Source organism: Anabrus simplex, chromosome 2 (genome assembly GCF_040414725.1).
Source record: "Anabrus simplex isolate iqAnaSimp1 chromosome 2, ASM4041472v1, whole genome shotgun sequence".
NCBI classification, from domain to species: domain Eukaryota; kingdom Metazoa; phylum Arthropoda; class Insecta; order Orthoptera; family Tettigoniidae; genus Anabrus; species Anabrus simplex.
In genome coordinates, this window is record NC_090266.1 from 642,114,967 (window position 1) to 642,127,001 (window position 12,035).

Here is a 12,035-nt window from a genome sequence, read left to right on the forward strand (position 1 = left end):
GGGAAAAAGGAAATGAACAGTGTTTTGAGTAATTCTGATGAACTCATAATAGATGCCAAGGAATCACTGGAGAGGTGGAGGGAATATTTTGAACATCTTCTCAATGTAAAAGAAAATCATCCAGGACGTGGATATACAGCCAAGCTCATGGGGAGGAGGAAAATGATGTTGGTGAAATTATGCTTGAAGAAGTGGAAAGGATGGTAAATAAACTCCATTGTCATAAGGCAGCAGGAATGCATGAAATTAGACCTGAAATTGTGAAGTATAGTGGGAAGGCAGGGATGAAATGGCTTCATAGAGTAGTAAAATTAGCGTGGAGTGTTGGTTAGGTACCTTCAGATTGGACAAAAGCAGTAATTGCACCTATCTATAAGGAAGGGAACAGGAAGGATTGCAACAACTATCGAGGTATACCAGGCAAAGTATTCACTGGTATCTTGGAAGGGAGGGTGCGATCAGTAGTTGAGAGGAAGTTGGATGAAAACCAGTGTGGTTTCAGAGAGGCTGTCAGGATCAGATTTTCAGTATGTTCCAGGTAATTGAAACATGCTATGAGAGGAATAGGCAGTCGTGTTTGTTTCGTAGATCTAGAGAAAGCACATGACAGGGTACCGAGGGAAAAGAGGTTCACTATACTGGGGGACTATGGAATTAAAGGTAGATTATTAAAATCAATCAAAGGCATTTATGTTGACAATTGGGCTTCAGTGAGAATTGACGGTAGAATGAGTTCTTGGTTCAGGGTACTTACAGGTGTTAGACAAGGCTGTAATCTTTCACCTTTGCTGTTCGTAGTTTACATGGATCATCTGCTGAAAAGTATAAAATCGCAGGGAGGGATTCAGTTAGGTGGAAATGTAGTAAGCAGTTTGGCCTATGCTGACGACTTGGTCTTAATAGCAGACTGTGCCGAAAGCCTGCAGTCTAATATCTTGGAACTTGAAAATAGGTGCAATGAGTATGGTATGAAAATTAGCCTCTTGAAGACTAAATTGATTTCAGTAGGTAAGAAATTCAAGAGAATTGAATGTCAGATTGGTGATAGAAAGCTACAACAGGTCGATAATTTCAGGTATTTAGGTTGTGCGTTCTCCCAGGATGGTAATATCATAAGTGAGATTTGAATCAAGGTGTAGTAAAGCTAATGCAGTGAGCTCGCAGTTGTGATCAACAGTATTCTGTAAGAAGGAAGTCAGCTCCCAGACGAAACTATCTTTACATTGGTCTGTTTTCAGACCAACTTTGCTTTACAGGAGCGAAAGCTGGGTGGACTCAGGATATCTTATTCATAAGTTAGAAGTAACAGACATGAAAGTAGCAAGAATTATTGTTTGAAGGGGCCTAACATCTAGGTCAGTGGCCTTGTTGATTTTATGCTCAGTTCTGATGCTATTGGAGATGTTCTTGCATTAAGCCATGCTGTACAATGTATGTTGGAAGCTCCACCATTTGGATAATGGAGTAACATGTCTGATACTATCCAGAATGGATCTATGTCATATTTTTCCATACTCAAGATAAATGTTGATGATATCATCAGGGCACTTGCTCCAATCCTGGGTACAAATAATATGTCCTAGATGCTACCACTGACTTGACAATAATACTGATTGTCAGGTACTGTCCATATACACAAATGTTGAAATTCCTTATTTCTCCAAATCCAAGACGACTGAATGCAAGGCAACCCCATCCTTTTCCTTCCAAACAATTAAATCGGGCTTAAAAACTTCTTTTGAAATCACCACTTTATTTATAACAAATTTTTAATTTAATTTGAGAAAATAATAAATATGCAGAACTATCATGTAAATCCTTCCCACTTTCCTAATCATTTTCATTATAGGTATTTGATACTGCCTTGAAAGTTCAGGGTATTCTTCCTCGTGAGCCCTCAGCTTGTGTTATGGGCATTCCGACCTTGCATTTTTCGTGGACATACTTCGCAACTTCATGTTCGACTTCTTTAAAGCATGCTTGTTGGCAGGCCACTGAATGCCTTTCTTGTATAGAACACATTTGTAGACTAACGTTGTCCCCACGTGAACGCCGAATATTAACTTTGGTTATGTCTTAATTTTCTTGGAGCTACACAATTATTCTTTATTTCCGCGTGTTTTAACAATTAACTTAAAGCTGACACCGTAATATTGAAAAGAGCCTTTTGAAAATTATACGACGATCCATCATGAAAATATTTCTGCTGTCTACAAAATCTTTCCTTTTACTATACGCCAAGTACAGTAGACGCGCTATAACTCTGCCAGTGTGTAGCCATGGCCTTTCTAAGAATTTGAAGGATTGCATCCTTGCTATTTCTATTCAAATGACATCTCCTGCGCAGCTGGGGCTCGGAAGTACATTATGGTCGACCTTGCAATGAGCTCAAGAGAGTAATGTTTTGATGCCATTTTGTGGATTTGAGAAACATTTTTGTAGAGGCTAGTAAATGCCATCCTCTCTTCACTATTTTCTGAAAACCATTGGTGTTACTTACTGTACACAGAAGCACTGTACAACACCAGCTGTACAACACCAGCTGCCGCGGCTAGTGATGTATAATAGACACGGATGTTGAAGGTCAACAAGTTTTTCGCGCTTGCGAAGGGAAGCAGTGTGGTTACAGTGGTAGCTGCTAGTGGTTTTCATTACTCTTAGGTTGCAAATGCATAACAGCATTTGATTTTTCATTTGAAATTCTGAGGAAAAAAATAAACATCTTGGATTTGGAGAAATATGGTATTTTGCCTGTATTGTTATTAACTTGGATAAGAGTCTCAAGTTAAAAAAAAAAAAAAAAAAAAATTTCAAGCTTGCACTGTCCCCCTCTCAGGTATTGCCATAACATTTTCTTCCTTGCATTCTTTTCTTTTGCAGATGGAAGTGAACATTTGCCGCAAGGAACAACCATTCGAAATTGTTGATCCAGACCTACCAACTCATTCTGCAAGTCATATGGAAACGTCTCCTGATGTAGCTTCTTGTTCAGGTCCAGATAGAGACTTGCAAGATACAACTGCCGGGCCTTCATCCCATGATGTAAATTGTTGTGATGCTTCAAACAGTATGGAAGTGGAAACTGTTTCTGCTGGTCACTACCTTTTAGATAATAGTTGTGATGTAAACCAAGTTAACATAGGAGCATCAACATCTAAAGATGTACGCAAGTGTAGTATATGGATTCCAGATGGTGGTAGTGATAAATTGGGAAATACTTGTCTCCCACAGCGTGCTGCTTTACTTAAATCCATGTTGAACTTTCTAAAGAAGGCCATTCAGGATTCTTCATTTCCAGACAGTGTTAGACATGTTATGGACGATTCACTTCCGAATTCTTTAAGGCACATAATAAGCAATGCTGAATATTATGGCCCATCATTATTTTTGCTTGCCACAGACGTTGTGACAGTGTATGTGTTTCAAGAACCATCATTGTTGTCATCGTTACAAGATAGTGGACTCTGCAATGTTGTTCTTCATGCTTTGCTGGTGAAAGATGTAAGTATGTTCTCTCACACTGAACTGTTTTAATGTGTTCTTGGATAATTTTGTTTGGAACTTGGTTCAAGAACACTTCAGGTAACTACTATGATATGTTTGCAGTAGGAATTAAGAGCATTTTGGTTGACTCTTGTATGAAACATACATTATGTATATCGTGCATGTGAAGTTCATTAAAATGATTATGCCCTTAACAAGTTGTTGTTAAATTTCATAAGCTCCTGTGGTTTATAAGTATAGGATTTAAATTGTAACTACTGGATCTTGATGAAAGTTCATATTATGAAAACTGTTTTGTTGTGAAATGATGATTGTCCTAACTTTGTTTTTACATTACCCAGGTTTAGTTGTGCATTCCCAGTTTATTTTATTGTCTTGCTCTCAACTGGTGCTGTTATAACCTATGTTTGTTTACCAGTTGTAGTAGCAAGAATTGATGTATATAATTCTTTTCACTCCTTACTTTACAAACCATATTTCTGCTATTCCTTATCAGGCTACATGAGGATACTTCCAGTTATAGATTGTAGAATATTCTCTGACCAAGGAATTTACTGTTAGAACTACTCATTAAAAAGTTCAATAGATACTGTTTTCCATTACCATCAGAGAGACTCCCAGGTTTGTTTCACAAAAAGTAATTGGAAATAAATTTTATAGTTCAGGGTACAGAAGTAAGAGATTTGGCTTGTAACGGACAGGGAGGTCCAGTGTTCTTGATTCAGATAGTGGACATTTATGTGGCTAAAGATAAGGACTTGGAAATAATCCATTATAATGAACGGACAGCATGCAGATTGGAGGCTTTGGTTTCAATTTTACTTGAAGGTCATAGATCAAAGATACGGCCAACCGTTGATTGAACTTTTGATGTAGCTGGACAGTTGTTTACAAGGGCATCCTCATGTTAGTTTGTGGAAAGATGCCATGGAGTTGCTTGGTTTGTAATACTTCTGCCCTTGTCAGCTATATATTGTGTATCTTGTTGTGATAAGATTGAAGTATGAAATTGAATTTACTACTCAGGATCATTTTAAGTGCTCAGTTTTGCATAATGTTGTTGAAAGGAGATACAAAGGTTATGTGCTGTAGATTAAAACAGCATGAAATATCTCTTAACAGGTGAAGCTGCACACTTTTCCTAGAAATAATTTGTCCTGTATAGTATTTGTATCATATGGAAATTTCAGATAAGGTTATTTGTTCACCACCTGCTTACTGTCTTAACAGCACCAGGGTGTTGTGAATATTGTTTTGAGGGAATTATTCAGTGTGCCAGAAGCCTGTGACTTGGAGTTCTTGCATTTCAGCATCCTGTGAAGCCACAGACCCCTACCAGGAATGAACGTACAATCTTGACAAGTCTCTTTACACCTCGTTGGTACTTCCTTACACTTTGGTATGCACTTTCCTGTAGTATCATCTTACTAATATCAATGACCTATCCTGCATCATTTTGCTTTCCAAGTACTTGAAGCTTTCCAAATTCAAGGTCGTGTGCCCTGATTTTTACAGTACCCTTCTCTTCCCTTTCTCCTATAAATCAGTAGGCCTACTATGATTCCCAAGGTAGCTGGATGGAGGAAGGTGGAAATAAATACCATAGTGATGTACACAAGAGAGACCTGGTCACTGGCAAAATGAAAGGAGAGTAAAATCCATCTTAGTGAAATGTAATTTTTGAGAAGTGTGATAAGAATGACAAGGAAGGTCAGGAGAAGAATGGAGGAGGTCTGGAAGGAAATTGGTCTAGAAATGCTTTCATATAGAATGGAGTTAAATAAACTGAGATGATTTAGACATTTTAAAACAGGATAGAAGAGTGGAGAAGATTGGAGGAAGAAGAAGGAAAAGTAGGCCCAGGCTAAGGTGGTTGGACTCTGTTATGAACAGCATTATAAGAAGGAATCTTGAATGGAACATGGTTGAAAAGCCATGATGGTTGGATACAGAAGATTGGAGCAAATTCCATTCTGATGTGTGGTGTGTCGACAGTGATGAAAAGACAGAAGAGGTCAGTACGTGCGAGTGAGATAAATTTTTTTCACAAGTATGGCAGGAATGATGAGAAAGGATGTCGGGAAGGAACTTCAGTCAAGAGAGATAGGAATGCATTTATTTCTGCTTCCCCAATTTGGAGGCTGCCAAAAAGACAAAGCTTACATAAAAATTGTGATTAGTAATTACAAGGGCCATTTAAAATATGTCTATAAATAGGTATATTACAGTAGACCCTAAATAATAATAATAATAAATTTTATCAGTCAATAGTTACGAAATCCATGAGAAATTCCTCATAGGACAAAGATATAGCTAGGAGTATAAATGATTTTTTACTATTGCTAACGATCCTTTCAGGGCTGCTAACCAAATGCCCTTAATGAATTGGTTATGCAAATTAAATTTCCTACAAAAGTTGTGGAATGTGTGAGTAATGGTGCTTTTGCTCCTATCATCAATCCTAACACATCTATGGAGTCCAGATGATATTTCGCGGCATAGTATGGAATTGTGGGTTCATATATATCACATTTCTCCTTGTGTACATCATGTGGTTGAGTGGATGATACTTCGGTTCTAATTGTGGGGTCTATTATAAACCCTTTACTTGAGCCCGGTGATATAGCTATCATGTCAATCCGCCGGTTTGACCCTGTCTGAGACAATCAGTGTACCTCCTTGTGGACTGTATAGTGCTTTTCTCTCAGGGCTTCAGCAATCATAGATCTTATTTGATGTTGTCGTGAATTCCGCAGGGCGTCACTAATGGACAGGAACCCAAGACGTGACCAAGTGTTTCAATCTCACTGTGGCAACGCCGACAGTGGTTATTGTCATGGGACCTGCCAGGTAATGCACGAACTGGAACTACATTTGCTGTCAATTCTGCCATGGTTAATTTAAGTTTTCTGATTCTGTATTCACTCATATATTGCAGGCACTTTCTTGAAGAAATTTCATTAAAATAAAGGTGTGTAGACAATATAGGGATTATTGACGATAGGTTTGAGCCTTCTTTGTTGTTGTTGTTGTTGTTGTTGTTTAATTATTGCGTAATCTTTTCAATACCAGGTGAGTTGGCCGTGCGGTTAGGGGCGCGCGGCTGTGAGTTTGCATCCGGGAGATAGTGGGTTCGAATCCCACTGTCAGCAGCCCTGAAGATGGTTTTCCATGGTTTTCCTATTTTCACACCAGGCAAATACTGGAGCTGTACCTTAATTAAGGCCATGGCCGCTTCCTTCTAGCTCCTAAGCCTTTCCTATCCCATTGTCGCCATAAGACCTATCTGTGCCGGTGCGACATAAAGCCACAAGGGAATTTTTAAAAAATATTTCATCATTTAACTTAAGAATTTTATTTCTGTTGGAGTATTGGTGTGGAAATAATAATAATAATAATAATAATAATAATAATAATAATAATAATCTGTCTATGTATTTAGTTTAAACTACATTTTTATATTTTGTTATCCTGTTGATCCTATTACTTTATAATTACAATTAAGTAGTATTGTAGTTCCTTTACTAGTTAGTATTTTGCTTACTTTATTGTCATGAGATCCTTCTGTAGTATTTTGTATTTCTTTAATTCAGAGAATTTGTCAGTTTTCTTTTCATAATATTTCATATTCTCATGAAGAATGGCTGAGGAATTTAGCTGTAGGGACTATGGGTGTGAGCGGGTATTAAGGAGTTCGAGGCAAGGGAGAGTGAGTTTGAGGAAGATCTTTAGGATTCTAGCAGATGACAGAGATGAAGGTAGGCCTCCTTCAAACGCACGTTTGTACTCGTTATGGTTGGTTGAAGGCAAGAAGTTGTGGAAGACAATTGGACTAATGGATTAAGGGGTAGGAAATTGAGGGGCGTTGGCTATAATCAGGGGTAGACTTCAGGAGAGGTATCGATGAAGAGTCATTATGAGTCGCAGCAGCTAAAACAGCACAGGAAAGTGTTACCGGGGGGGGGTTAACAGAGGTAACAGAAGGAGAAAGAAGGGAAAGTTAGGGTATGGGATAGGAAGAGAAGGGAGAAGGAAGTACGTACTGCAGCCATTGGGGAAGATCAGGGAGACCAGGAGAGTAGGGGATGTAACTAGTTGGATAGGGTTGGGGCTCTGTTCATGGAGGACTCCCATTTGCAACGGACTCAATGTGATACCGCACGCTATCTAGCAGTTGTTGTAATGATACTGTGTGTGTTTATGTAGAGTCTGGGGATTGTTAATATAAAGGATTAGCTTGAAATAAACACAGTGTTGTTACTCCACATTTTTGGTGCCAGAAAGTGTCAGGAATACAGGATTATTTTGAGAGTTTACTTGAACTACGAATACTATCGGCTTCCAAAACATAACTGGTCATTTCTGTGAGGAGAAAACTGTGATGTAAAGTTCATTTCTGACCGATTATTGAAAAGGTAAATCGCTGGCCTCGCGTCATCACGTTTAGTCTCAACACAACAGATAAGTACAAGCTTCAGCCTCTTTCTTAATTAAATATAATACTTTCCAGCATGCAAGTAGAGCTTGGCTCTATATTTTTTTCCTTCAGTAATGATTGGTAATGGTACGTGTTTAGTTGTATGAATGTCTGAACGCATCATTTAATTTCAAAGGTGCCATTTTTTACAGAAAAGACTTGATACCACAAATCCACTCTGGTCATCTTGACTAGTGTTGCATCCATCACTTCTCTAGGAACTAAATGAAATAGGACTAAGGGATGATCCGTCATTTCCACTCCAAAATATGTACCAGCTGGAATCCAGCATCAGCAATACTGAAATTGCGGGGCATCTTTTACAATTAACATGTAAACAGATAACTCGTCCAGCAAATGCCACACGCTTCATAAATCAAATACGTTCGATCTTTCCACACCTGTTGATGAAGCAGAGCATTTCAGTGAACGCTTATGCGAAGCTTTGTACAACGTATTCGCCCTAGATAGCTCTTTTCAATATCTACTTGACGACTTAGAATACAATGCAGATACAATAGCATGTGAAGAGTACACAGACAAAAGCAAACAAGCTTTTAGAAAGGCAAAACATCTTAAGGACCAGAGTCGTGTTGGAAATGACACAAATCTTGTCACCCAAATTTCTACAAATCCAACAGCTCACAACACGATAAAACTACACTGCTGTTTGTAGAAAGTGAAACACTCGGAAGCAATGGGCTGAAACATGCCAAAATCAGAGGACATGTAGAACAGTGGAACCATAATAAGCGATTTAAACTGCAGAGGGATGGCATGCATGTAGGCCCAGCAGTGCCCTTCTGTGTGTGACCGGCCAGGGCAGTGTTACGCAATGCTCGGTCAGTGCGGAGCCATCATACGAAGTGGAAATGTGTACGTCAGTGCCACTATGCATTGCCGACATCACAGGAGGGAATATCAGCATGTGAGTGCGTTCGAACGGGGCAGAATGATAGGCCTCTGGGAGTTGGGTCTGTCGTTCCATGACATTGCGGCTCATACAGGATACGCTGCTTCAACAGTGAGGCGTATGCAGAACCAGTGGAGAGCGCCGACAGGGTACTTGATGACACAATGTGACCACAGCGCGAGATGACTGCCATCTTGTCCGCTTGGCCGTAACGGACAGAACAGCTTTGTTCACGGTGTTGGCTCGACGTTGGAGCACTGCATTGGGAGTGGGGATTTCTGCATTGACGGTTCAATGCCGTCTTCTGAGGGCCGGACTGGTGGCACGCCGCCATTGTGCCGGCTTCCATTGACCAGCAACCACCAACGCCGTAGACTGCAATGGGCACGTGAACACCCACACTGGAGTGCTGAGTGGCAATATGTAGTGTTTTTGGACGAGTCCCGCTTCAACTTGTGCTACAGTGATGGCTGCATACATGTTAGACGCCGTCGTGGTGAACGCCATCGGGCAGACTGTATTGTTGAGCGACATAGTGGACAAACGCCAAGTGTGATGGTTTGGAGCACAATTGCCTATAACATGTGATCTCGTCTCCTATGTCTTGAGGGCAATCTGAACAGCTACCACTACATCAGGGAGGTTTTACAGCCCGAGGCACTGCCCCTCCTGCAGGCCGTTCCAGACGCCATATTCCAGCAGGACAATGCCCGACCACATGTGGCGAGTAATGTGCAAGCCTTCTTCGAAGAACGACGGATACCACTGCTTCCGTGGCCTGCCCATTCGCTGGATATGTCGCCCATTGAGCATGTCAGGGATATGGTCGGTCAGCACCTTGTTCGTTCAGGTCCTCCTGCAGCCACTGTTGATGATTTATGGATGCACCTACAAACAGCGTGGCAGAGTATTCCCCAGCAGCATATTCAGGCGCTCTTTGATTCCATGCCACGATGTCTAGCGGCTCTGATTGCAGCGTTTGGTGGTGCTACGCCGTACTGAATTTCCATGGTCACCATGCATGTACAGTTCTGTAATTGTAATCATTTGTGTCTTGTCATGTCCCTAATATGTGGAATAAATTGCATTGTGATCACAGCTCTCGGTCTTGGTGTTTCACTTTCAACAAACAGCAGTGTACTATCTTTCACGGGAAGAATTTAAGAATGGTCCCAGCTTTGGGAAGAGTTTGAGGCATCCCTAGACAGAAATCCATCAGTCTTTGCCACAAATAAATGTTTCTTCTTGCGCGGTTACTTGAAAGGTTAACCAAAGCGGGTAGTGAATGGTATGGCCGTTACAAACAACACATACGAGCAAACTAAGTAGATTCTGATATCATGCTAGGGATAAAAATAGAATTATCCAATCACATCTAGATTTATTATTATTACAAGATATTAGATCTAGATTTCTTAGAAAATCTTGAGGAAGCAGCTTCAGAGAGCCCGGAAATACTAAACAGTACGTACATCGAATGCCACAGGTGAATTCAAGCCTTACGAGCATTACGAAAGGACGTGGACTTATATGGAAGGATAGTCACTCCTAAGCTACTGTGTGCCTTTCCGGAAGACATTTGTTGCCGTTGACTCATTCATGCCAAAAGACATAATACGTAAGAAAGCAACTTATCAAGATTAATAGAATTCCTTAATCAAGAGGTCGAAGGGGCTGTCAGCGCACAAAAAATTTGGGATCATTTCTCCTGCAGCACCTCACATACCTACAGCTGCCACTTTTCAGGTGAACACAAAAGCAAACAATACCGCGAGAAGAAGCAAGCGAGAAATGGCACTGTTTAGTGTATATTGTGAAAATGAATGGCACTGGGGCCAAGACTGTCAACAAATACAAGGCCCCCAAGTTTAGAACTGATAAACTCAAGATGGCAAAACGTTGTTTCCTGTGTCTCAGGAAATGTCACAATAAGAATCAGTGTTTCAAACGAGGAAAGGCATCCTGCAACCAGTGTAAGCGTCTCCATCACATATCCATCTGCAGTTAAGCAGACACCCTTTCTACTTCCATTGGCAAAGTAGAAGTTGCCACTTCATGTACCTGCAGACTATTCGCATGTGGATCAAAGGCCCGGCAGGGAAACTGAAACTTACTGTTTTATCCTGGACACTGGTAGTCAGTCTAGCTTCATTCATCATTCTCTGATAGATTCATTAGAACTCAACATTAATCACAGCCAGACATTTGAGTTAACAACCTTTGAATTACCTTTGAGGACTTTAACTTCCAGAAGGAACATCTCATTTGAAATAATGGGATTTTCGACCAATGCTTGTATTTCAGTTAGTGCTCTTGAAAGTCACAACACCTATATGTAACAACCGACGCCACTGCACAATATATAACGGTCCTGGTCCAGTAGAAGTTCTCATAGGCGCAGACCACTACTGGGAGATTGACTATGAAACATCCAATGAGAGTGTCCCATTCTCTTGTTCTATTGCCTACCATATTTGGATATGTCGTCAGCGGAAACAGATCCGGCATTACAGTCAACCAGATAAGGGTCCATAATATTTCATTTGAAGTCTCCGTTGACAGTGTACATCAGTTTGGGAGTTGAAAGCCATTGGAATTAAGGAACATCAAGGGTGAGCACTGTCACCCAAGGATCACGCCATTCTCCGAGATTTCAATAACACGTACCTTAAGGAAGTTGGGAGGGGAGTTGTCTCATTGCCTAGGAAGGAGGGTGTTCTCTTTTCCCCCAACTTCACCACAGCAGAAAGGCGATTCTCATCATTAGAAAATAGACTACAAGGGAATGATGAGCTGAAGTCTATTTACCATGAACAGCGTTAGATTATATACAGAGAGATCAAGTAGAGGCTGCCCCTCACAACACCTGTTCTGGAGATGTGTTTTACATACCCCACCACTTTGTGAAGAAGACCAATGCGAGTGGCACAAAATACAGAGTCATCTTAGACGCATCCTGCCATGAAATAGACTCTCCATCGCTGAACGATGCGCTGGAAACAGGCCCTAACCTGTTACCAGAAATTCTAGGAACATTGTTAAGATTTAGAAAATACTCCAAGGCAGTTGTATGCGACGACCAAGAAGCATTCCTACAATTAACACTCAACGAGGATGAGAGACCTTACAAGATTCCTGTGG

The 12,035-nt window shown here is 40.6% G+C and overlaps 1 protein-coding gene across 1 annotated transcript in view; it reads left to right on the plus strand.

The window, feature by feature from the left end:
• HUWE1 (HECT, UBA and WWE domain containing E3 ubiquitin protein ligase 1) overlaps positions 1–12,035 on the plus strand; it is a 1,366,532-nt gene that overhangs the window by 212,974 nt on the left and 1,141,523 nt on the right. The window contains exon 10 of the mRNA XM_068226019.1: positions 2,881–3,501. Within this exon, the coding sequence (XP_068082120.1) occupies positions 2,881–3,501 (621 nt within the window). The remainder of the gene's footprint in view (positions 1–2,880; positions 3,502–12,035) is intronic.